At 53.0% G+C, this 22,596-nt stretch overlaps 1 protein-coding gene across 5 annotated transcripts in view; it reads right to left on the minus strand.

The window, feature by feature from the left end:
- Window positions 1-22,596, minus strand: part of Col27a1 (collagen type XXVII alpha 1 chain) — a 119,067-nt gene that overhangs the window by 51,794 nt on the left and 44,677 nt on the right. For 4 of the 5 annotated variants that reach the window (XM_038334008.1, XM_038334007.1, XM_038334005.1 and 1 more), the window contains 10 exons: window positions 18,733-18,786; window positions 16,938-16,982; window positions 9,504-9,557; window positions 8,955-8,999; window positions 6,075-6,128; window positions 4,967-5,020; window positions 4,307-4,360; window positions 1,363-1,416; window positions 1,196-1,249; window positions 101-145 (listed from right to left, as the gene is read on the minus strand). In XM_038334008.1, coding sequence (XP_038189936.1) covers window positions 101-145; window positions 1,196-1,249; window positions 1,363-1,416; window positions 4,307-4,360; window positions 4,967-5,020; window positions 6,075-6,128; window positions 8,955-8,999; window positions 9,504-9,557; window positions 16,938-16,982; window positions 18,733-18,786 — 513 coding nt within the window. The remainder of the gene's footprint in view (window positions 1-100; window positions 146-1,195; window positions 1,250-1,362; window positions 1,417-4,306; window positions 4,361-4,966; window positions 5,021-6,074; window positions 6,129-8,954; window positions 9,000-9,503; window positions 9,558-16,937; window positions 16,983-18,732; window positions 18,787-22,596) is intronic. The other variant, XM_038334006.1, reaches the window with a different exon arrangement.

Raw genomic sequence — 22,596 nt, forward strand, 5'->3', positions numbered from 1 at the left:
TATCTCTTTGACTGGCCGGAGGCCTCCCTGCTGGCTGCCCTGCATGTGCCCACTAGCTCAGTTCCAGAATCCTCACCTCCTCTTGGTCAGCAACACTCACCTCCAAGCCAGGGACTCCTGGTGGCCCCGCAGGTCCTTCATCTCCCTGGAGCAGAAGAACACAGAAGAAAGACAAAGGAGAAAATTAAATGGGATTCTGGGAGAACCTGTGCTGTGAGGAGGGAAAGGAGCAGTGTGTAGAGTCCTCACAGGTGGGTGGAGTGCCCGGTTCGGAGTCTGTTCCCACAGTGTCCTGGGTATCTGGTGAATGAGTGAAGGCCTCAACAGCCCAGAGCCTGGCTTTGCCTGGACAGCTACATGAGCAGACAGAGGCCTGGGATGCAATGTCTCCCTCTTTTCTCCCCTCTATTCCCATTCCTAGCTATGACTCTCCAGCCCTCTGCAGGTCACAATACCCTCCAGGTTGACCCTCTTGGCAGCCCGGGCCTGATCACAGGCCCCTCAAAGCAACCCTGTAGCAAGTATCTCCAGCTCCCAACCCCACACAGCGACTCCTGGAGCCAGCCCTGGGACTCTGCCAGACCCACACCCAGCTCAGGGAAAGGATCACATCATCAAAAGCTTGCTCATTCTCCCTGAGCTGTGCACCATGATGTGCACCAAGCAAGGCTGAAGGCCTCATGTACAAGCAAAAGCCAGGCTGCCTGTGGAAGGCCCAACAGGCCCGAGGCCAGCTCCTTACCACCAGGTGCAGGTGAACTCTGCTGACATCCTAGCTGGGTAAGGTACGGCATTCCCATGATGCCTTAGTGTCTCCCAGAAGTGTATCTGAGAACAGCATAGGATCTGAGCATGGACTCTGGACTGAGGCACACCTGGGTTCTAGCCAAGGCCCTGATGCTACTAACAAGGGGCCTGGCAGTCACTTTCCTCCCTGGATCTCCAAGGACCGACTTCTAAGAAGGGGCTGACATTTCTTATCCTCCCACATAAACTGTGACAGGTGTGGAAGGAAGTTACTTGTCCCCCCAGGTCAGAGAGGAGTCACAGGCATGGCTGTAATGGAACAGAGGCCCTGGTGAATCTGGAGTAGCCCTGGCCCCAGCAAGGCATTGCCATCCTGGACAGAGCCACCTGGGTGCTGGGACAGGCGAGAGAAGACAAAGAGGGACAGGAGGGGACAGAGGCATCTCACCTCAGCTCCCAGCTGCCCAGGCGGTCCAGGAAGGCCTCGGGCTCCAGGCTTACCCTGGGGAAAGAGAACAGAAAGAGTCTCAGAGCTAGTACCCCCATCTGATGTCGGCAGCCAAATTGGGCCATGAGATCTCTTCAGGCAAGGACCTTAGGTGGGAGAGAACTCACCTTCATGCCTTCAGGACCATTGTCCCCCGGGGGGCCAATGTCTCCTGGGAAACCCTGTGGGAAAGCAGAGAGCCAAGTCACCTGGGCTGCCTGGCAGGTGCCTCCTAACCCTGTGCCACAGGTGTCCACCCCACCACTGCTGTCATGTGACCCGAGGTAGTTCAGATACTTGATCCCTTCTCTTTAGCCCCCAAGTCTGACCTTGCAGAGTGGCTGAGAAAACAGAGAAGGAACTGAGTGTAGTGTTCCCCATCTTTAATCTTAGCCCTGGGGGGAGGAGTCAGAGACAGGAAGGTAAAGAATTCAAGGTCATCCTTAGTTATATATCAAGTTCAAGGACAGTCCGCTGCAATGGGCTGTGTGGAGCAAGAGGTGGGGGAACAGAGATACGAAAGACCATCCAGGAACGAGTGAAGGCTGTCACACACAGTCATAACTTAGAGAATGGAGTCCCAGGCTCTGGGAACAGTGAACCCCAAGTCAGCTGCCTGGCCTGACAAGACTTTTGCCACTTTGGTTGTGCAGAGGCAATTGTTGACATCCTTAATTGTGGCCCCTCCTGTCAGAAGCTAGACTTTCTAAGATCCCTGACCAGAGTCTTGGACTCTGCAACACACTCCCATGCTGGCCAGCAGCTGTGAGGGTCTATTCAGACAGCTCATGTCTGGAGCAGAGAGGCCTCTTTCCCCTCTCTACACGGTGCCTCTGCTGGGGATCCCTTTCCCCACCCCTAAAGGCTTGCTTCTATCATAGTTGTTAGCTGGGGGCAATGTGCCCTTTGACCTATCTGCTCTACTGGGCCAGCTTCTGCAAGCCAGCGTGGAAACCTTCTCTGATTTTTATGTGGAATACCTCCGTTCATCCAGCCTAGAAACCCATGAGCTTAGGACAGTCCTACTCCTTCCTTCCATGACTGTGTATGACTAAAATTTCTTATGTTAGTTTTTTTTTCTTTTCTTCCCTTTAACCTCATACTACTAATTTCTGTTAAATACTTTTCCTTTTTTTTCCCAAATGTTTATTTTTTTCTTTGGAAGTTCCACTGCGTCATCCAGACTAGCTTGGAACTTGCTATGCATACCAGGCTGGTCTTGAACTCCCAGCGATTCCCTTACTGCTGCTGCCTGAGTGCTAGGATTAAAGGTGTGTGCTACCAAACTAGGCATGCAGTCCTGAGTTTGGAGCTAGCACACTGAAATTGAAGTTCTTCAAAACGGGACCCAAATCCTGTCCTGTTATTCCTTCTCTGTGTGATGGGAAAGTTACCCATCATCTCTGGGCTTTGACCTATAGAGCTTTAGGGCAAATGCCTCCCAGGGCAATGCTAAGGTTGAAATGAGTGATGGAAGCCAAGGGCTTAGATTGGCACCTGACAGTGAGTGCACAATACAAACTTGTATTCACAAGAGCTTGTATTGGGAAACCACCCTTGCCTGGGGTTTCCCTTCTCCTGTGAGAACACAACTGCCAGGGTGCAATTAAGTTCTGGTATTGAATAAAGGAGGCAATTCAGTCTTGAGGCTATGAGCAGGGGGTCCCTCCCCACTCCTGAGGGCCAGGTGCTAGCCAGCAGACACCAGCACACTCATGACCCGGCCAGAGTCTCTCCTGGCCATGGAGTCGGCCAAAGCAGCATAAAGATAGGCCAAGCAGACCCCAGAGGGACCTTGGGAGCCAGAATCAAGCTGAACTGCTACTGAACAGTGACCCTGAGGCTCCAAGTCTTGTTTTCCCATCCATAGGGAGAGGCAGGGCTCTCCCGTTCCCCACCCACCCTCATGCCATGTTATGGCAAGTTCCCTTCCCTAGCTGCTACCCAGCTCCCGGTCCAGGAAGATCCTCATCTCTCCATCACTTCATGCTCAGGGGTGAGCTTTCCTCCCTAGTTGGCCAGGCTGCTGGGAAATCCAGACTCAGGAGCCTTTTTCCTCATTGAGCAGTGAATGGAGGAGAGGCCAAGTTCATTTGTCTAAAGATAGGGCTGTGTCCTAGCCAAAGTCAACAGAGCAAAGAGTCAGTCTGTGGCTTTTAGGAAGCATGCCCTCATCCACTGGGGAAGGCTGAGTGATCTCTAGAAACCTTGGGCGAGCCTATATGGCCAGGCGCTTCCCTTTGCTGTAAGAATCTCATGGAGGACCAGGGCCCTGAAGCCAGGGAGCTCCAGGAAAGGGTTGGAAGCCCTGGCTGGAGACTGGGTGACAAGCCTGAGATGCACAGAAACCCTGGTTAAGGTAGCATACTACTGTTAGAGGGGCCCCAGTTGGTATCTATGATCTAGCCATGAGACGTTCATCACATGTATCAGCAACTGCCACGTGTTCTCCACACTCCCCAGTGTGTAGCTGCTATTACCATCCTTATTTGTTTCATATTCTTCACTCAATCCAGAATCAGCGGCTCCCTGCCCTCCCCACCATGTGTAGGAGCTCTGAGCCCTGAGGAATGGCCAGGGAAAGGAAGGCTCAGAGGAGGTCCCTGTGAGTAGATCCACATCTCCAAAAGAGAGGCAGCAGCCCTGGAAGGCTTTGGAAATGGCTCTGTGGGAACCACAAGTGTCAGGTTGACCACCACTGAGGAAGGGTGCTGAGGTTAGTTTGGGGAGCCCCTGGTGAGACAGGCCAAACCGAGGAGGGAAGAACACAGAGGGTACCGACCTGTAGATTTCTCTTCTTTTTGAGATAAGGTCTAGCTACATAGCTTAGGCTGACCTTGAGCTAACAATTATCCTCCTGCCTCTATCCCCACAGTGCTGGGATCCGAGCATGCAACACTGAGCCCATTTCTAGCCTTGGCCTTGTCTTTCATTGTGTATGTTATCCCTAGCAACTCCCTCACCATCTATGGGCACAACATCAAGTCTTAGTCAGATGTAGGGGGTGGGGGAAGGAGAGAGAGAGAGAGAGAGAGAGACAGACAGACAGACAGACAGAAAGACATCACGTACCTCAGGACCAGGAGGTCCAGGAAACCCAAGAGTGCCTTTGTCTCCAGCTTTGCCCTATGGAAGACGTAGGATTACCACACAGGATCAGCATGGCCCTACCTTCCACCAACACTCTATCCTCAGGTGAGGGCAGTTGGAAAGTTCTGGAACTACACAAGTGAGGTCTGCCTAGTGGGCTAAGCAGTCACTGCAACGTCTTCTGCTATATGTACCAGTCCCAGAGATCCAAGCAAATCATGCCAGCCTTCAGAATCTAAACTTCCACATCTAGAAATGGAGGCTGCCACCATTGCCCACCCTCGGCTCCTTGGGTGTGGGCAGCGTGCATGTAAAGAAATTGACAACAGATGTGACCATGCTAACACTGAGTGACATGAGATAGGTGACACTAGGAGTGTGCACCGGCACGCAGAGTCTGCTTCCAGTTAGAGTCCATTGGTGTGCAGGACCTGGGGCCAGGCTAGGACCCAGCATGACTCCTGCCCCCTAGTTTCAGAGACCCTACCCAGGAAGCTGGCCAGTGGCCATCTGTGCCTCACTCTGCTCCAGTCCAGGAAGGCAAATGGAAGCCTTCGCTGTGCGTGTAACCCCAGCCATGGGGTACTAGCCTCAGTATCCCAAAGCTACAGCCAGGTGGACAGATGAGGAAAAGGAGCTTACCAGAGGTCCTGGCTTCCCTCGGGCACCTGGGAACCCTGGCAAGCCCTGACTGCCCTGTGAAAGAGAAAGCAAACTGGTTATCAGAGAATAGCTGTGCCAAGAGCAACCTCAGTACCCTCCTGCCAAGCCATCTTCATGAAAGACGACCTCTCTCCCCCATTGCAGGCTTGGGCTGAGCTCACACTTGTTGTACCCCAAGACCTGGTACCAGGGTTGGGAGCTGCCCTGACCTCCAGTATAGGACCCAGGGAATCCTCATCCATCCTAGCCCTACACTGGCCCTACAGGGCCCTCCAGACCACTTGGTATCAGAACCCAAGATAACAGCCTGGCCTGTCAGCTAGGAGGAAGGGAAGGGGAGGGAGGCTGGTCAACATCTAGGCTTGGTGGACTGGCCAGGAGGGCCAGATGTGGACACATGGTCAATCCAGGCAGAGAAGCTGTTCTCAGCAGGCCACAGTTGGCCTCTGGAGATCAAGGCCGCCATTGTTCCTTCTGTCAGCACAGCTAGTCCCTCCCTCCCTCCCTCCCTCCCTCCCTTCCTCCCTCCCTCCCTCCCTCCTTCCTTCCCTCTGGCCAACTTGTCCTGAACTTTCCGTTGAGCGTGGGACCTGAGCAGAGCTGTCAGGGCAGTTGAGGGCCCTGTTCCTCATGGAATTCAGTCTGTAGGAGGTTAAGCAAAGGTTCCCAAACTAGGGCGAGTTTGCGAGTGAGAGACAGGCACGGGCCCAGGACATCAAGGCTACTTTCTGAGAAAGTAGAGGAAAAGGCGTCTGAGCAGGGCTGGGCTCAGAAGGGGAAGGGATGTGTTCAAAGAGCCCGAGGCTCCCAGAATTGTTTAGTGGTCCGAAACACAGTCACAGGAAGGAGAAAATGGGAGAAAGTTAGAGGGGCCCAGAGACTGGGGTCCTGTGCTGCTGGGGGGAGCACCAGGACGTGCCCCTATGATCAGCTGGGAACCACTGACAGATGTGCCCTCAAAGGACAATCTGGGGCAGTGAGAAGGACTGACTGAGACAGGTAGCTGCGGCTAGGAAGGAAGTCCAGAGGCCACTATGGCCAGCAGAATGAGGACGGAGGTGAGGCTGGAGGTGTCGGATAAAATTACCTTATCTCCTTGGAAGCCAGGATCTCCTGAGACACCTGGGAGCCCTTGTTCACCCTGAGTACACACCAGCAAAGAGATTATAAGGAGGTGGGGCACGCAACCCCAAGCTTTCCCCGGACAGGAGACCCAGGGAGCCTGTGGAGGCTGTTCTTGTGGCCAGAGCAGCCTTGGCTCCAAAGCACTTGAGGGCCCATCCCCTAGGTAGAGCGAGGAGTCTTAGGGCGAGGGGAAGCCTCCCACTCCATGGCTGCCCAGAGCACTTCCGAGGCCATCTGACCCTGGTCTTCCTGTAGGACCGTCTTCACCCTCCAGGCTCCTCGCAGCAGCTGATGTCAGCTGAAAAGCTGCAGGACAGAGCTGAGCCGCCGTGCCTGCTGGGAACTGCCAAGTCTCCCTGTCTTCCTTCCGCACCAGCAGCTGACTTCTAACTGCTTTGAATCAGCTATCGTGAGGGACTCCAGCTAGCTGGCTTGTTAGGACTGTGTGCAACAGGAATCAAATGGGCCCTGACTGAGCTCTGGGTGGGTCTCTTCAGAAGGCTTGTGCTCTTCATGGTCCAATTCTGGTAAATGAGCTGTCCCCAGGCCAGCTGGAAAGCTGCCTCCCCTTTGGGCTAGAACCATCTCGAAGCCCTTAGCCTACTGGCCTGTAGCCTCAGCCTACATTTCAGTAGCTTGCTTGCTCTGGTCACTGAGACCTTAGGAAGCTCCGGGAGCAGGAGGAAGTAGAAGTCTCAGAAGACCAAGGTGGCAGTGAAGGCTGTGACTTGGCACACAACTGAATCATCGGAACAAAAATTGGAATTGAAAGCTTTTTTAACTTGCTTTGCTCTTTGCTTTTTGCTTTTGTTTGTTTGTATTTGTTTTGGGTGATCCCATACAATGTCATAGAGGTTATGGAGGTATTCTCTGTCTGTCTGCGGGCCATGTGTAAAAAGAGCTGAAAAATATTTAAATATGAGAGGAGAGCCTAAAAGTTTTAAAAGGAAATCTGGAGAGCCAGACTGAACAGGAGGCCACTCCAGGTTGCACCTTGGCTGATCTGAGAGCCTGACTCAGGTGGGGTCATGGACAGTCAGAATGAGCAGGAGAATACAGGGATGAATGACGTCTCCATGCTGCAGGGACGGTTAGAGGCAGCACGAATATGGCTGCTGGAGCACAAGCTGGTGGCCCTGGCCTAGCAGAGGGGCAGGGCAGCAGCTCTCCCTAAGGGACCTTGAATGACTTCCTCCTCCTTCAGTTTGTTTCAGAGCTAAACATCTCAAGTGCCCCTGGCGGCTCCACCAGCGGCTATGACAGGGACATGATACACCAGGTTCTCTTATGTCCGTGTTTTCTGGCATTGCACACTGGCGGCCAGCCCTGCCCTATCACCCGTGCAAAGCCCACTTCCTTTCTCCTCGGCCAGGACTTCAGCTATTCCACAGAGCTGACATCTCCAGCCTCATAACAGACAGGAGGGTGTCGGGAGCCAAGGCACCCCCCCAAGTCCTTCATTTTAAGAGGGTTGGACAAAAGGTCTGGGAGGACGCAGGCACAGTCTAGAAAGGCAACAGAGGCTTGTGCATGATGGGAGAAATCAGAGAGCTAGCAACAGGTAGAAAAAGAGCTGAAGCTACCCCATCTTGTTGGCTGCCTGTGGAGGACTGAACAAAACCTATTATTTTGGGGGCTCTATTATTTTGGGGGAGTTGTAGTAATATTTCATTTGTATTTTAATAAATAAAGCTTGCTTGAAGTTCAGAGCGTAAAGCTGTACAGTCAGCCTTACAGACCAGGCAGTGGTGACCTTTAACCCCAGTAGCCATGCTAGTTTGCCATAGAAACGGGGCGGTAGTGGTGCACACCTTTAATGCCAGCACAAGAGAGGATTATAAAACGGGAGGAGACAGCTCTCAGGAACAGTCTCATTCTGAGATTCCTGGAGGCAGGGTCGCCATTTTGGACTGAGGTAGAGGTAAGAGCCAGTGGCTAGCTGATCAATACTGTCCCTTCTTTGGGACTCAGTTTCCACAGTTGTCAGTTGTAGGTTCTAGAGCAAGTGACTTCCCAGAGCCTTGTCCACTTGGATCTTATGACTTAAGTTCTGTTCAGTGGTGGAACTCTCTTGGCAGCCAGGTGCCAGAGGACACAGGAGCCCAGCCAACTGGCACCAGCACACATGCCTGGATGCGGAGAGACTAAGCAGTGAGTGGGGCCATCTCTTGTGGATATTCAGGGACACCCCCAAACATGCCTCATCCCCTTTGGCATTCCTGGCTCACATAGAAACTGGGGGGAAAGGAAGGCTATCTGTTCAAGGCACGGCACTCCTGTTCGTGCTGGGTGCTCGCCGTTCCGATGCTGTACGACTTAGGCTAGGTGTCACCTCCCCTTTTCAACAAGGTTTGGCACAGGGCTGAGACAACAAACATTCAGTGGCAGGGCCGTTCAGCACAGACTTCCCACAGTGTTTCAGCCTAGCTCCTCTCTAGGCCCGGACTCTCAGAGGCACATGAAGAAACCAGTACCTGTGTGGGCTGGTCCTGTGAAGTCTCCCTCTGTGTTCTGAGGCCATGATCCCTGCATGCCTTAATGGCACGCTCTGCATTTGAGATTGAGGTCAGCCTTGACCTACTCCAGACCCGTGTCTCCACAGCCCCTCCTGCTCTATCTGCCTCAACCATCAGACCCTACAACTGTTCACTTGAGACTTACACACCAAGAGAGCAGAATAAGCCAGAATGGTAGGCGCAGAAGACTGGGGAGGGAAGACAGTGTGAGGTGGAGGAACTAAGCCATTGCAGGTACCAGGGGAGGGGCACAAGGTAAGGCAGGAAGAGAGGAGTCAGGTCATGGCGGGAGCACGAGGTAAGGCAGTAGGGAGCATTCCGATCACCTTATCACCTTTCTGTCCGGGCTCCCCCATGCCGCCCAGCAAGCCCTGCAAGACAAGCCAATGCCACAGAAATCAGGAACTGACGTGCTTCAAGATCCTGAGCTGGTCCCCCCAGCTGGGGCAAAGTGGCAGTGATGCCCATCTCACAAGGGAAAGGACTGTGTGATGAGCTGAGAGAAGCCTCGGCACCCCCATCCCTAAACTAAACCCAGAACAGGAGAGACTGACAGCAAAGGGGGCCTGAACTGGCCTTGGCAAGTCTCCTCCACTTGTGTGGACCAAGCTCACTGCTTGCCATGAGGGTTTCTACATCACTGGTCATGAGTCCCAGATCCCAGAACCACATTGGCCTCCCACTCAGCTTGTGGACTTTGTGTTCAATAAAGATGTCGAGCTAAATGACACACAGATGCTGGCCAGCTCTCAGGCCAGAGACCTGAGCTAGTCAGCCTTTCCCATCTTCTCTCTCGGTGACATCAGACAGTGCCTTCCTTCTGGAGTGCCCAACTGGGATGGGACCTGAACTTGGGGAGCCCACATTTAACTTACCTTCATGCCTTTGGGTCCTGGGTAGCCAATTGGACCCAATGCTCCCATGTCACCCTGAGAAGAGACAGAGAGGAGGACGTCATGAGAGGTGTCTCTGGGGGCAGGACCCCAGGGACTTGACTGAAGATACAGTCCACACCCTTGGGCTGCTCTTGGACTTAGGGGCATTCCACTTGGAGTCAGAGCTGGCTACAAGGCCTGATCTTGGTCACGTCTGGAGCTGTTACACCCCTCCCAGAATTCTCATAGATATCAAGATTTCTGCCCCCTCCATAAAGAGGACAAGGATTCTCTGCTCTGGGGCTGCTGCAGGAATTAAGGGCATAAGGGATGAGAAACATTTCCTGTTCCCCAGGGTAGCTGACCAGCTCCTTGCAGGGCAACAATGACAGAAGACATTCTGGGTGCACTATACTGTCTGTGGTCCCCAAGATGCAGAGATGCCTCTTATACCAGACTGGGCATCCAGCTTTAGAGTCAGGAACAATAGGGCCTCTGGGCTCGGGAGGCCCAGTGGCCCCAGTGGCATTCTCCACAGGGGCTCCAGACGGCTGGACGGATATTTCACACACCAATCAGCTCGTCCCTCTGCCCCTAGCACTGTTCCAAGGAGTAGCAGAGTTAGCAGGTGAGAGGTTGTCTGGGGCAGTATGGGTTGTCACAGCTGAAGAGAGGTTATTGTCATCTAGCAGATGGAGGTCAATCAGAGGTCACCCAGACCCTGCAGTACACAGAGCAGAGCCCAGCAAAGGGTAAGCCAGCCCCAGACTCAAAAGTGCTAAGGTCAGGAAATCCAGGCTTAGAGCAAAGTGGCTGAATTTCTTCATTCAAAGCCCACTCCTTCTCCTCAAATGTCACTCTGCTCATTCCCTCATAGCCACCCCCAAGCTTGGCCACACATGGAGCTGTTCCAGGAAAAACACCATTCTTTTCAGCTTGCTCATCTTCCCTGACCGAAGGGCCTGCTGTATAACTGTAGTCAATGTACTTGACCTCTCTGGATATCAGATCCCTACTGCCCTGATTCGGGCTCTTTGGACATGGTGGCCAAGGCTCTGACATTGGGGCAAGGTCAGCCCTGGATGGCCATGCTGTAGAATTTGACCCCATGTTCCTGCTGGAGCTGCTGGGGACACCTGGGGTGATAAGAGAAGGCAGTAGGGAGCTGCAGGGAAGCTGCAGACCTGGAGACAAGGAGTGGACAGGAGCTCAGATCGGACATGCCCAATGCTCTCCTCCTGGCACACAGACACCGACCCTGGACTGCCTGTAGCCATCGCAAGCACGACTTCACCCAGAACTGCCACTTGACGACTGGGCTCATCCTTCATGGCTGAGCTTCCGCTAGCAAATTCTGCTTCCAGTGTCCATCACGGAGACCTCAGTCTAACAAAGACCTTCACCGCGGCAGGGCACAGAGCCAGAGTCTCCGACTCTCCTCTATGTATCACAACGCTGGAAGGTCATTTTACTTTTTTAATGGTTGATGCACCAAAGAGGAGACCAAGAGGCAAAGAGGCCGGTGCTGCAGTCCTGAACAGTTCTAAAGTCTTTGGAGAGAAGCAAAGCTCACAGGCAGAGTTAGGAGGGAAAGCCAGCCTTCCAAGGCTGCATTTAAAAAAATTCCCTACAGCCCAGACCTAAAGCTGGCCAGTGTCTTTCTTGGAGGAGGCTGATGATGCCCGTGGTACCCATGGTATGGTGGACAGAGAAGACTCTGTAAGAAGCTGCTCCCTAGGCTGTTGTCAGGGGACAGGGCCAGCTGGCAACTCCAGGACCTCAGGCTGCTTTTCCTGTTGCAGCCTAAGCTAAATCACCCAAGCTGGTGATGAGCATGTGGGACAATGTGGGTGTTGGAGAAGGGGCCTGGCATAGACACGCATCACTCCAAGGGGAAGACATTGTGGCGGAAGGACCCGAGATGGGAGGACTGCGGCTGCGGTCTTGGGGGAGGCAGCAGCAGGTGCAGAAGGTAGGTCTTAGAAATACAGGGTCCCTGGGGGGAGTTGGGAGGACCTTGGACTTAACATAGAGTAGGGAACCCTGATGGCTCCTTGGCCTGAAGAGGGAGGGGGGGTATGGGTGGAGGGGAGGGGAGGGGAGGGAAGGGGAAGGAGGAGGAGAGGAGATGGAAATTTTTAAATAAAATTAAAAAAAAACTAAAAAAAAAGAAAGAAATACAGGGTCCCAGATTGGCCTACAAAGGGAAGGGAAGGGACTCTGCAGGCCGCTGTCCCTGGAGGACATTTCACAGAGGCTGACTGCCAAGTGTTCCTGTAAGAACGAAGAAGACCCTTGTACTGGAACCATGCCTATGCTCCCAGACATTGCTCACACCGTCCCCTTCCTCTCAAGGCTCCCTCCAAGATCACAACCAACACCTGAAAGCAAAGCACCCCTGCTGTGTATCCAATTCCAGGGGGAGCTGCCCAGTCTCCTTAGTCCAGTCCTCTCTAGCCAGACCCTGGAGCATGGGGCCGGGGCAGGCAGTTCACCTCTGCTCTCCCACACAACCGGCATGGCAGTCACAGCTGAGGACAAAGAGGGTCCAGAAAATCTGCCCTGGAAGTACCGAGTCGGGCAGAGGCAGGACCAGACCTCAGGACTGTCTGTCAGTCCTGGTGTGATTCCATGCTTATAAGTCTTGGGGTAGCTACCGACAGCAAGAATCTAAGACCATCATGCAGAAATCCAGATCAGGATTTGCGGGGACCGTGGAGGAAAACTGTGGGGTTTCCAACGCAGGACCCTGTCTCTTCCCAAGATACCTCTCCTTCCAGCCTTGCAGCTTCTCTTTGGGACATCTAGCCTGTACTGTCCCCAGTCCCTGGCTCACTTGTGTCTTAGTTTGGTGTGCTGGGCAGACGCCGACACCTTTGCTCCTGTAACTGCACCACTACCATGACCCCAGAGCTCTGTCACCTCCCTGCTCTAGGGTCTGATGTCAATGCCTTCTGTCATAGCTGTCCCTGTGTAAACCACTAAGATTGCGTGTTCTCACAGGCCACCACCCGTCTCACCACCAGCCTGAGGCCAGGCCCCTGGTCAGAGGCCTTCCCCCCCATGGCTCCCGTATCCAGCAGGGTGGGGCAGCATCACAAGCATGTGATGCTGACTGCATGAAGACCCCCGGTCTTGCTCACCTACCCACCAGGGAGCTGCCTGAAGAAAACTGAGCCTCTTGGGGTCCTAGGTTAGAGACAGAAAAGGAAACTGGGGGCTCTGATCTTATACCAGAGCAACACAGCCTAGCCTGTGTCCCACATACCCCGTCTCTGTCTGACACAGAGGGGCTCTGGTCTTATACCAGAGCAGCACAGCCTTTCCCGTATCCTGCACACCCGTCTCTGTCTGACACAAAGGGGCTCTGGTCTTATACCAGAGCAGCACAGCCTTGCCCGTATCCTGCACACCCCATCTCTGTCTGACACAGGGAGGGCTCTGGTCTTATACCAGAGCAGCACAGCCTTGCCCGTGTCCCGCACACCCTGCTTCTGTCTGACACAGAGGGGTCAGTGGAGGTCTTGAGGGACATGTGCAGGCTGAGACCTGGCTTATAGACTATGCAATCTTAGGTAGGTGTCTTGCTCTCTCTGAGTCCGTTTTCTTCCTTACAAGAGGGTGATGAGTTCTCTCTCCAGGGCTGGTGTGTTCATTTAATTATGATCAGGGTCAGGCATGCAAGGGTGATTAACACCAGCTGACCAGGTTCCTCCACACAGAGGATAGCAGTGTCTCAAATTGTGGGTTTGGGGACAGATCACAAGTTCTTTGGTTCTTGTTTGAAGTCCCAATGTCTCTCTGAACAGAAGAGCCAAAAGAGGTTCTTGTGGTGTAGATTCTGAAGTGGGTAGTTTCCCTGCATGCCAGCTACGAGCTTTGATGACACCGAGAGGGCTGTTTCTAGTGCTCTCACCTTGGAGATGGCAGGGAGCCATTGGGGACATTCATGGGTCATCAGCCAGACACCTCCACCCCCTAGAGTGCGACCCAGGGCAGGGCGTGGCTTCCAGAACTCCAGCACAGCAGAACACACACACACACACACGGGGTGGGGGCACACTGGAACAGAGGCAGGCTGTAGGCCCCAAGAGAGCAGCTTATCCACATACCCCCAACCCACACACGCACTTGGCTGAATACACATCCATTCTAGAAAAGCATATATGACTCAGTCCCTCTTCCTCCTACATCTCAGGACAAACTCTTTCCTTCCCACTTCTCTAGGAAGTCTCTCCTTCAGGTCTCCACTCACAGATATCCAGGACAAGAGGGGGCACTCGCTCAGAGTTTCATGGTGGTTTGGTGGACTTAGGTCCAGCCCAGTGACCCCACCTGAAGACACTAGAATGAGAGGAACTTCATTGTGGCAGAGAAGAAATTATGGAAATAGGCAAAGAGTGGCTGACAGTGGCCAGAGAAGGACACAGGGCGAGGGAGGCTGGAGGAAGAGAGTCCGGGTGAGGGAGGATGGAGGAAGAGAGTCCAGGTGAGGGAGGATGGAGGAAGAGAGTCCAGGTGAGGGAGGCTGAGGGAAGAGAGTCTGGGTGAGGGAGGATGGAGAAAGAGAGTCCAGGTGAGGGAGGATGGAGGAAGAGAGTCCAGGTGAGGGAGGATGGAGGAAGAGAGTCCAGGTGAGGGAGGATGGAGGAAGAGAGTCCAGGTGAGGGAGGATGGAGGAAGAGAGTCTGGGTGAGGGAGGATGGAGGAAGAGAGTCCAGGTGAGGGAGGATGGAGGAAGAGAGTCCAGGTGAGGGAGGATGGAGGAAGAGAGTCCAGGTGAGGGAGGATGGAGGAAGAGAGTCCAGGTGAGGGAGGATGGAGGAAGAGAGTCCAGGTGAGGGAGGATGGAGGAAGAGAGTCCGGGTGAGGGAGGATGGAGGAAGAGAGTCCAGGTGAGGGAGGCTGAGGGAAGAGAGTCCGGGTGAGGGAGGCTGAGGGAAGAGACACAGTGCAAAGGAGGCAGGAGGAAGGAGAAGCTCTTTTGAAACCTTGTAGGCATGGGGCTGAGAACTACATGCATACTCAGAAATCATCCCAGAAGGAGACGGGCAAGGTCCCTTGACTGGAAGATGGGGATACTGGATTTGAATCAAGCTCCTTCCCTTGCTTTGTATGTGATCTTGACCTAGGGTTCGCTTTCCCACCTTCCAAAGAAACACTGTAAGCTGCAGCATCAGGACAGAACAGAAAGAGGGCAGCCCAGTTACATTTCGATGTCCAGTAAATATCCTAGCACAAATGTGTCCTAAACCTCACATCTGTCATCCAAATCCGCCCGCGACTTGCATCTTGTCTGGTAGTTCCAAGAATGGGAGGAACCTGCCGAGTGTCAGCAGGAGAATCACAGAAGCGGTAGACTCTGGGTCCATAGAACCTATTCATTCATCCAAACAGAATTCATTTTCTTCTAAGAACCCCACCCAGAGGATGCTGGGATAATGCCAAATAGGAACACATGCCAATGATGACTGTCAGGATCGTGAGTACCCCCTTAGTAATGTTTGGGACCAGTATTTCTCACACTGAAGACGTTGAAGAGCAGGCAATGGCCATTTGACCCAAAACAGCCTCTCAGGGATTTTGAGGATAACCTGGGCTCAAGACAGATAAACACTGGAAAGCAAGGACTCTGCGTGGATAGACCAGGGAAGAAGAGAGTTTCTAGCACTCAAGGTGTTCACACTGGAACTTAATGACCATATGCTCTATAAGCCTCAGAGCTTAGACAAATACTAAGACTTCCAGCATGTTCTCCGATTCTTATAGCACACGCTGCCAAAGAAAGTACTCAGCAGAGTTCTGCTGAATGAACATAAGAGATGAGTGTCTAAGTTGATACTTCCCCATCCCTAGCCAAGGCAGACATCACTGTCAACTGCAGCATCTTCAGCCAAAGAGAATATTAGTAGCCAGCCATAGCATCCCCTCCAAAGCAGACATCACTAGTCAATTGTAACACACTCTCCCACTAAGTTCCAATGTGCAATGCTATCAGGCATGTAACAAAAAATTAAAATAGCTATTATTATGTTTATTACTGCTTGAAGTCTTTCTATATTCTAAATACTGTGTATTTCTTAAGCTTCTTAAACCATCACACTAATCCCCCTAAGCAAGTACTACTATAATGTCCATTTTAGAGGTGAAGAAACTGAAGGACAGGAGGGCAGGAACTGTATCAGGACTGGGATCATCTGCGTGGGTGAACTAAGCCTCAAAACCAGGAGGTCTGGTTCCAGCGCCTAGACTGGACTATGTGCAGCTGAGTTCCCAGAATAAATGAGGACAATGATACCATGTGACAGACGGTTCCTGGGGCTCATAGCGGTGAAGCCATCATTGGGGATCAGAGCCAAGGTTAACCTGGCTTCAGCCCTTCACCCAGGCTCTGCTCCCACCTGCCTGAGCAGGAGCAGTGTATCTGGGGGACCCTGGGGGATGGGGTGCTTCCCACTCCTCCTATGCCATCTTCAGCCTCCACCTGAAGAGGACTCTCAGCACAGCTGTTGGAAGAATAAGGTCACCCATCGTTTCTGGGGAGCCACTTTAGACCCCCTGCCACCACACGACAGGTTTCATAAGGCCAGAGGAGAGAACCAGACTCTATGGGACGTTTCTAGGTTCTTCCCAGGCTCTGGACTCTCATTGGTCCTCTGGGCTGAGCCCTAGGTCAAGACTAACTCTAGAGGCCAGGCAGCAAGCCTTATGCTGAGTGATAGCACCACCTGCCAAGGTCTTTCAAGCCCGGAATAGTCAGAGGCCCTGTCCCTTCCAGCTCCCCAGGGTCTTGGCCCAGGGCATCTTCACAGGTAGCAGCTGAGATAGTGATACGACCCACGGCCTCAGCACCTGCAGAGGGCTGGAGCTGGCCACACTGTGCCCACCGCTCCTTACATCCTCACCACGAGGAATCCGAGAGGACTCTGCTCCACATCCCTCCACAGATGAGGAAACTAAAGCATAGAAAGTCTAAATGACATGGCTTGGGTCACACAACAAGGATTCAACAGAGCGGGGACTTAAACTGGGTGCTCTCTCCAAAGTCAGTGCTTTAAGTAAAAGGGTGAGAAAGGCTGCTTACCACGGTCTAGAGACCTGATCTGCTGCTAGCCACAGTGTCTCTGTGCACTGAACCTTTCACTGGCTGAATGGGCTGCTATCACACTGCCTGCCGGCTTGTGATTCATAGACAGGCAGCGAGCCCAAGAATGGTTGGCAGCCCCATACGCCAAGACTCCTCCTTGTCCAATCAGCGAGGAAGCAGGCTCCGAGAATGTGGGTGAGCTGCCCGTGCTCACAGCATGGCTTAGGATTTCCTCCCTCTCTCCCTGCTCATCATTCTCCTCCTCATCCCATGGGTCCCTTGCCCGTTCCTCATTCCCTGGATATCCCACCTATGCCCACCGTGGGCCTAGGTGTGAGTGTACTTACAATGAGGCCGGGGACTCCTGGTGGCCCTGGCAGGCCAATTTCTCCCTGAAAACACAGAAATCAAAATGGTGACTGCCCTGTCCCCTCCATACCATACCCCATGCATGTGTCAGTGGCACCACTGGGAACAGACTTCCCTTCTTCCTGACCATGGTCCCTAGGAGCTCTTCCATGCTTAACATGGGGTTGAAGAAGACCCCCTCTCCTGTCTATCCCACCTCTAATTTCCAAGCCTGGTACCTAGCTTGAAGAACAGACACACAGGTCGGTGGACTCCAGGTCTCCCCATTTTTGGGGCTTCCCAGGTGTTAGGGGGAGTTCTTGCCTGGGGGCAGAGGATGGGACAATGTGGGGCTGACCCTCCAACTTCAGTCCCCCAAAGCTTTATAAATTGACCATCTATTGTCCACGCCAGGATAAAACAAGACAAAACAACAGAAAACTCAAACAAACAAATTAACAAAAAAACACGGGGGAAGAGTCTGGCTCCCATTCAAATAAAATAAAAACTTGTGGTTCTGGGAACTGAGTAACAATAAGAAATGCCAGCCTCTCCCCCAGGCTGTCCTTGCTGACACAACTCTGGGGCTGCCCTGAAAGGAAGGACTTGCCAAGGTCCCTCAGCAACTCCATAACAGAGCTGATGCCAAGGCCAGGAAACTGTCTGTTCCCCTTGACCCTAAGGAGAAACACATCTCTCCCAACCCAGGGAAATTTCCAGGTCTCATCCCTTTCAGTGTGACGCTAACCCATTAAGAGGCAAACCTGTGGGAAGGCCCTCGCTCCCCCTGCGAAACTTTGACATGCACCCTGCTCCACCTGGAGACCTTACCTCAGCTTCCCTGTCATCCCCACAGACCATTCCTCCTGCCCCCCCTCCTCCATCCCAGCCAGTTCTTCCTAGCCAAGTGCAATGGATTAAGGAGGTGGCACAGAGACCAGGGCCTATCTTATGGACACTTAGCATTGACGGCAATTGTCCACTGAACAGCTGCAGTGGCCTTCTCTTCTCTAAAGCATGCATTCTGACCTGCATTTCCAGAGGTAAGCTGGGGTGCAGAGGAGTGAACTGGTTTACCAAGAGACAAACTCCACGTTCCTGGCTATGTCAGGTCATAGTTTTGTACCTGGGGCACATGGTTAGGTCAGGCTCAGGAACATTTATGGCAGAGAAATGGACCAACACATGCCGAAATGCTGATGGAGGACCCTGTGGGCACAGCTGGGCATGGCTGCTCTGTAGAGAGCCCCAGGGAAAGACAAGAACACCAGAGCAGGTGTTCCTGAGACACTGGCCACGGTCTGCACCCCAGGCTGACATTCATGTCCTCTCCCACCCAGGGCTTGGAGCTGGGACAAGAAGGGAAAAGCAAACAGACTCCCCAGGGGAGGGCAAGTCAACTCCTTGCAGGCAAGCTGGGCCCCTGCGTGTTTACAAACTGTAAGACTGGAGATGCCTGGGAACTTGTATCTGCCTTCAACAAAGTTTGCAGCAGCTGGCTTTACCAAGCCAAACTACCTATAAATGGTTCTGGGGCCTCCTCCAGGTAGTAGCTGGGGGTCTCTCCATCAAACAAAAGCCCCAGAGACTGGCACAGCCCACAACTGCTCAGTAGGTGGACTTATCCCGGGAAGCTACAGAAACCCATAGAAGAAAGCAACTCGCAGACATCTTTTCATTTTTTGCCAAGGGCACCCAGCTAGTAGGTCCCTGGGTGGGAGCAACCCAGGGCTGTCTGACTTCCCCTCGAGTCTGCTGTACTCTGGTCTGTTGGCAAGCACTGGGGGTACTCACAGGGTTCCCATCAAGCCCGGGAGGGCCTCTTTCCCCAAAGTCTCCAGGAAAGCCCTGTAGTAGGGAAGGAGAAACATGGAGGATGGAGGTTAGTACTCAAGGTTGCTGTTTGGCTCTGGGCCATGATCCCAAGAGATGTAAGGACAGGTCTGAGGTGGCTCACTCCTCAGAGCTGGGGTTCTGAAGTCCTCCCTGCTACCCACAAATACCAGCACACATGGAACCAAGGGACAGGCTGTGGTGAATCTGAACCAATGGGACAGGCACCACCCCCAGGTCTGGAACTTGGGCCCAGTGGAGGGGAAATGACAAAGACTGAGGCAGGAAGCTGGGCTTAGACCTAGCCCATTGCCAGCTGGCGGAGGTTTGTAGTGCACCTTTCTCACCCATAGGCCTCAGTTTCCGCCCCCCCCATCAAAGGAAGGGCCTCTGTGGCTATGCTTTGTCCCTCAGAAGCCATACTGTGGAATTATCATTCTTATGCTACAAACTAAGGCTGTGACAGGGCAAATGGCAAGGTCACATAAAGTCACACTGCTAGGGACGATCAGCACTATGGTCGCAGAGAGGCTGGGCCACCAGCCCTGGGCAGGTCTGGCCCTTCAGCCCCTCTGTGACCAGACTAAGAAGCCCTGCACCCCTCAGGGAGCAAGGCAGCTGGAAAAACATCAGCTGTAGGAGGCAACAGGCAGTGGTAAGTTCATTCCTACTTCAAAGGAAAGGGAGGGACATTGGGAGAGCCTTCTTCCAGTTCCAACTGTGGCTTCCCCAAGATGAATGCAAACGAATTTCACATTTGCCTGACACAAAGAGCGGATGCAAATGTGGCCAGACTGTGGAGACACACGCGGAAGAGCCTCACACTGTGACTTGCTACCACTTCTGGAATATCCAGCTAGAGAACAGGAAACCAAAGCAACACAACCAGGAACAGTCCCGTGGTCTGTACCAGAGCAGAGATCCTGACTGTGTCTGAGCATGTAGGCCTGCATGCCCAGGCCCTCTCCATGCACGGCGCAGCACAGGGCAGAAGCGCAGCGTCATTCAGGCCCCAGAGCATGCAGACACTTGAGCTTCTGGGACAGGCTGCCGTTTCCACATGCAAGGATGCACGCCTGTCTGACTGCTGATGGAAAGGTGACTGATCCTATTTAACTGATGGGGAAAGTTGAGGCTCAAACCAAGGCCAAAAAAACAATCTATGGCTCAGCTGAGAGTGTGGCCTGCTTCCGTCCAGTTCCACTCCTGTGAGCTGCACACGGCATGTGAGTGACAGAGTGTGCCCATGCACAGTCCTCCTTGTGAAGTGCATCTGACCCATGCAAGCTTTCTCTTCCCATGCTCCTGGAGTCTAACTGACACTAGCCTTTCTCCAATGCAGACCCACTGTCATAATGGGGCAGGAGCAATCTGTCAGGTGGGCTGTGACATGGGACCCTTTCTGAAGCCACTGACTTTCCCTCTGTGGTAGTTGCTGGGATGGGGGCGGGGAGGGGGCAGGGTAGGAAGGAATGAGAACAATGTGCAGTGCAGTCCCAGCTGGCTCCATACTGTCTCAATGGCAAGGCCTGCAGACTGCCTGTTCCACTCTCTAGGTTAAGGGTCTAGAGGTGACCAGGGCCACCCTGGCTTCTCTAGCAGCTGTGTGATGTGCTGACTGAGGGGCTGATCCCCAAAGACATACTAGCCAGGTCTGACCCTAGACAAGGTGAGAGATGAGGAAGAAGACCATTCCCTTAAGCATGAAGTCCACTAGCCTGGGCATTTATTGGTCCAACTTGTATGCAAGGCCTGAGAGGTCTAGGTAGCAGCATCTGGTGGGCTCTACACACTGGGCAGCTCGGAGCTGAAATGACATTCCACTCAAACCCAGTAAATATCCAGGTAACAGCCCTAAGCCATCCTAGATCTACCACCCAGAGGGCTCTAAGAGCCTGAGTTATGTCTGCTTTACTTCAGAGAATGCTAAGACCAAGGAGAGACTAAACACATTGCCTTCTGAAGGCTGAGTCCAAAACCCCATGAGGCCCTGCTGCACCTCAGCAGCCAGCTAAGCCATTCAGTGAACCACAGGAGGACAAAGCCATGGCAGTAGCAACCAACCTCAGTAGAGTCACATAGTTATGGTGGGGATTTGATTGTAGGCAGCCCAGTCCCAGAGCTGTTGGTGTTTATGCTGTGACACCAAGGATAGACAGAGGAACTAGAAGAAGCTCAGCATCTCAAAGGCCATGACAGCTCTGGACTAATGCACACTATGTCTGGCTCTGCAAGGCCATACACCATGGCCTTGCTCTCCTTCTCCAGCTAGCTCTCCTCCTTCTTCACCTAGCTCTCCTCCTTCTTCACCTAGCTCTCCTCCTTCTCCAGCTAGCTCTCTTCCTTCTTCACCTAGCTCTCCTCCTTCGTCTCCAGCTTTGCCTCTAATGGATGGGCAACCTCTAGAAGTCCAGAGTTTTGTTTTAAAAGACTGTTAGGAAATACTGAAGCTTTTAAAGGTGCTTGAACAATTATAGGTGGTTGAGATGGAGCAAAGCCCAGGTGAACAGCAGTTTGCTGCACTGGTGGGGGGCAGATTCAAAGCTCCTGACACTCCACTCCCTAGCATGTAGCCATACCCAGTGGCTACCCAAGGTCTCTGGCCAGCTGGCTACCCAGTGCCTATTGGCTACATCTAATGTATGTTTGATAATACGGTTGCAGTCAGCCCATGGCAGCATGCACTTCCTTCCTCTGGTGCCCCAATCCCTGACAGCAGCAGCCTGGCCCATGGCCCAAGGAATGAACTTGGCTCACTGCCGGGCCTGCTGCTTGGCTCCTCTGCTCCCCCAGGTCGGGTCCCTCTGTGTAGAAGGAAGCGGCGGGGCTGCTTTCCGCCACCCGGCTAGCTTTACTCAAAATAATTACATGGAAACTGTATTCTTATTGGTTAATTCTCACATCTTCCTTTAACCCATATTTAGTAATCCGTGTAGCACCATGAGGTGTGGCTTACCAGGAGAGATCTTAACCTGCGTCCATCTCAGAGAGGAGAATCATGGCGACTCACTATGGCGACTGCCTGAAGTGTCTCCCCAACTCTGCTTCCTTTTTCCCACAATTCTGTTCTGTCTACTCCGTCTACCTAATTTTCTGTCTCTTAAAGGGCCAAGGCAGTATCTTTATTAATAATGAAAGTAACACATAGACACTCCTCCATCACCTCTGGGACTGAAAATCTCTACTGTGAGCGGGACCAGGCCTGGCAAAAGAAAACAAACTGGGGCAAGGCTCCGCCCTCTCTGGATGGCAACAGTTCAGAGGGCCTGAGGAGTGGACAGCAATGTGCCAAGGGCCCAGACCTCTAAAGGCATTTCAGCCATGCTCCTGACTCCAGAACCTGCTCCTCTGCCCCAGGACAGCATTCAACAGATGATCTGCCAAGCTTCACTATGTCTCCGAGCCTGGAAACTAGCCACCCCTTTGCATCCTAGGCAAGAGGAGCTATGAAAGCATCATTAACTACTCCATCCAGTCCCCGGCAAGCTGCAATGCACTTTTACACCACTAGTCGGGGTTAGTACCCACCATGGGATATCCAGCAGCCTCCAGGAGCCACAGAATTTTAAAGGGTATAATAGTTAAATTCTTGAATGTCTGGAAGTTCCTGCACTGGTCTAGCTTGCATCCTTCCTACTGCACTTGAAAAGTGCTGTTGAGAAAGCTCCCCTGAGGCTCCCAACCCCCTAACTTCACTATGAAGATCATCTCCTACCCTGATTTGTGAAGCCAGCTAGGAACTCCACTGGAGCAAGGCCATCAAAGGGAAAGAGATGGGGACAGGCAGGCAACAGTCTCACGGAGATCCTTGGGACAGCTCTGGCT

The sequence above is a fragment of the Arvicola amphibius genome, chromosome 6 (genome assembly GCF_903992535.2).
Source record: "Arvicola amphibius chromosome 6, mArvAmp1.2, whole genome shotgun sequence".
NCBI classification, from domain to species: domain Eukaryota; kingdom Metazoa; phylum Chordata; class Mammalia; order Rodentia; family Cricetidae; genus Arvicola; species Arvicola amphibius.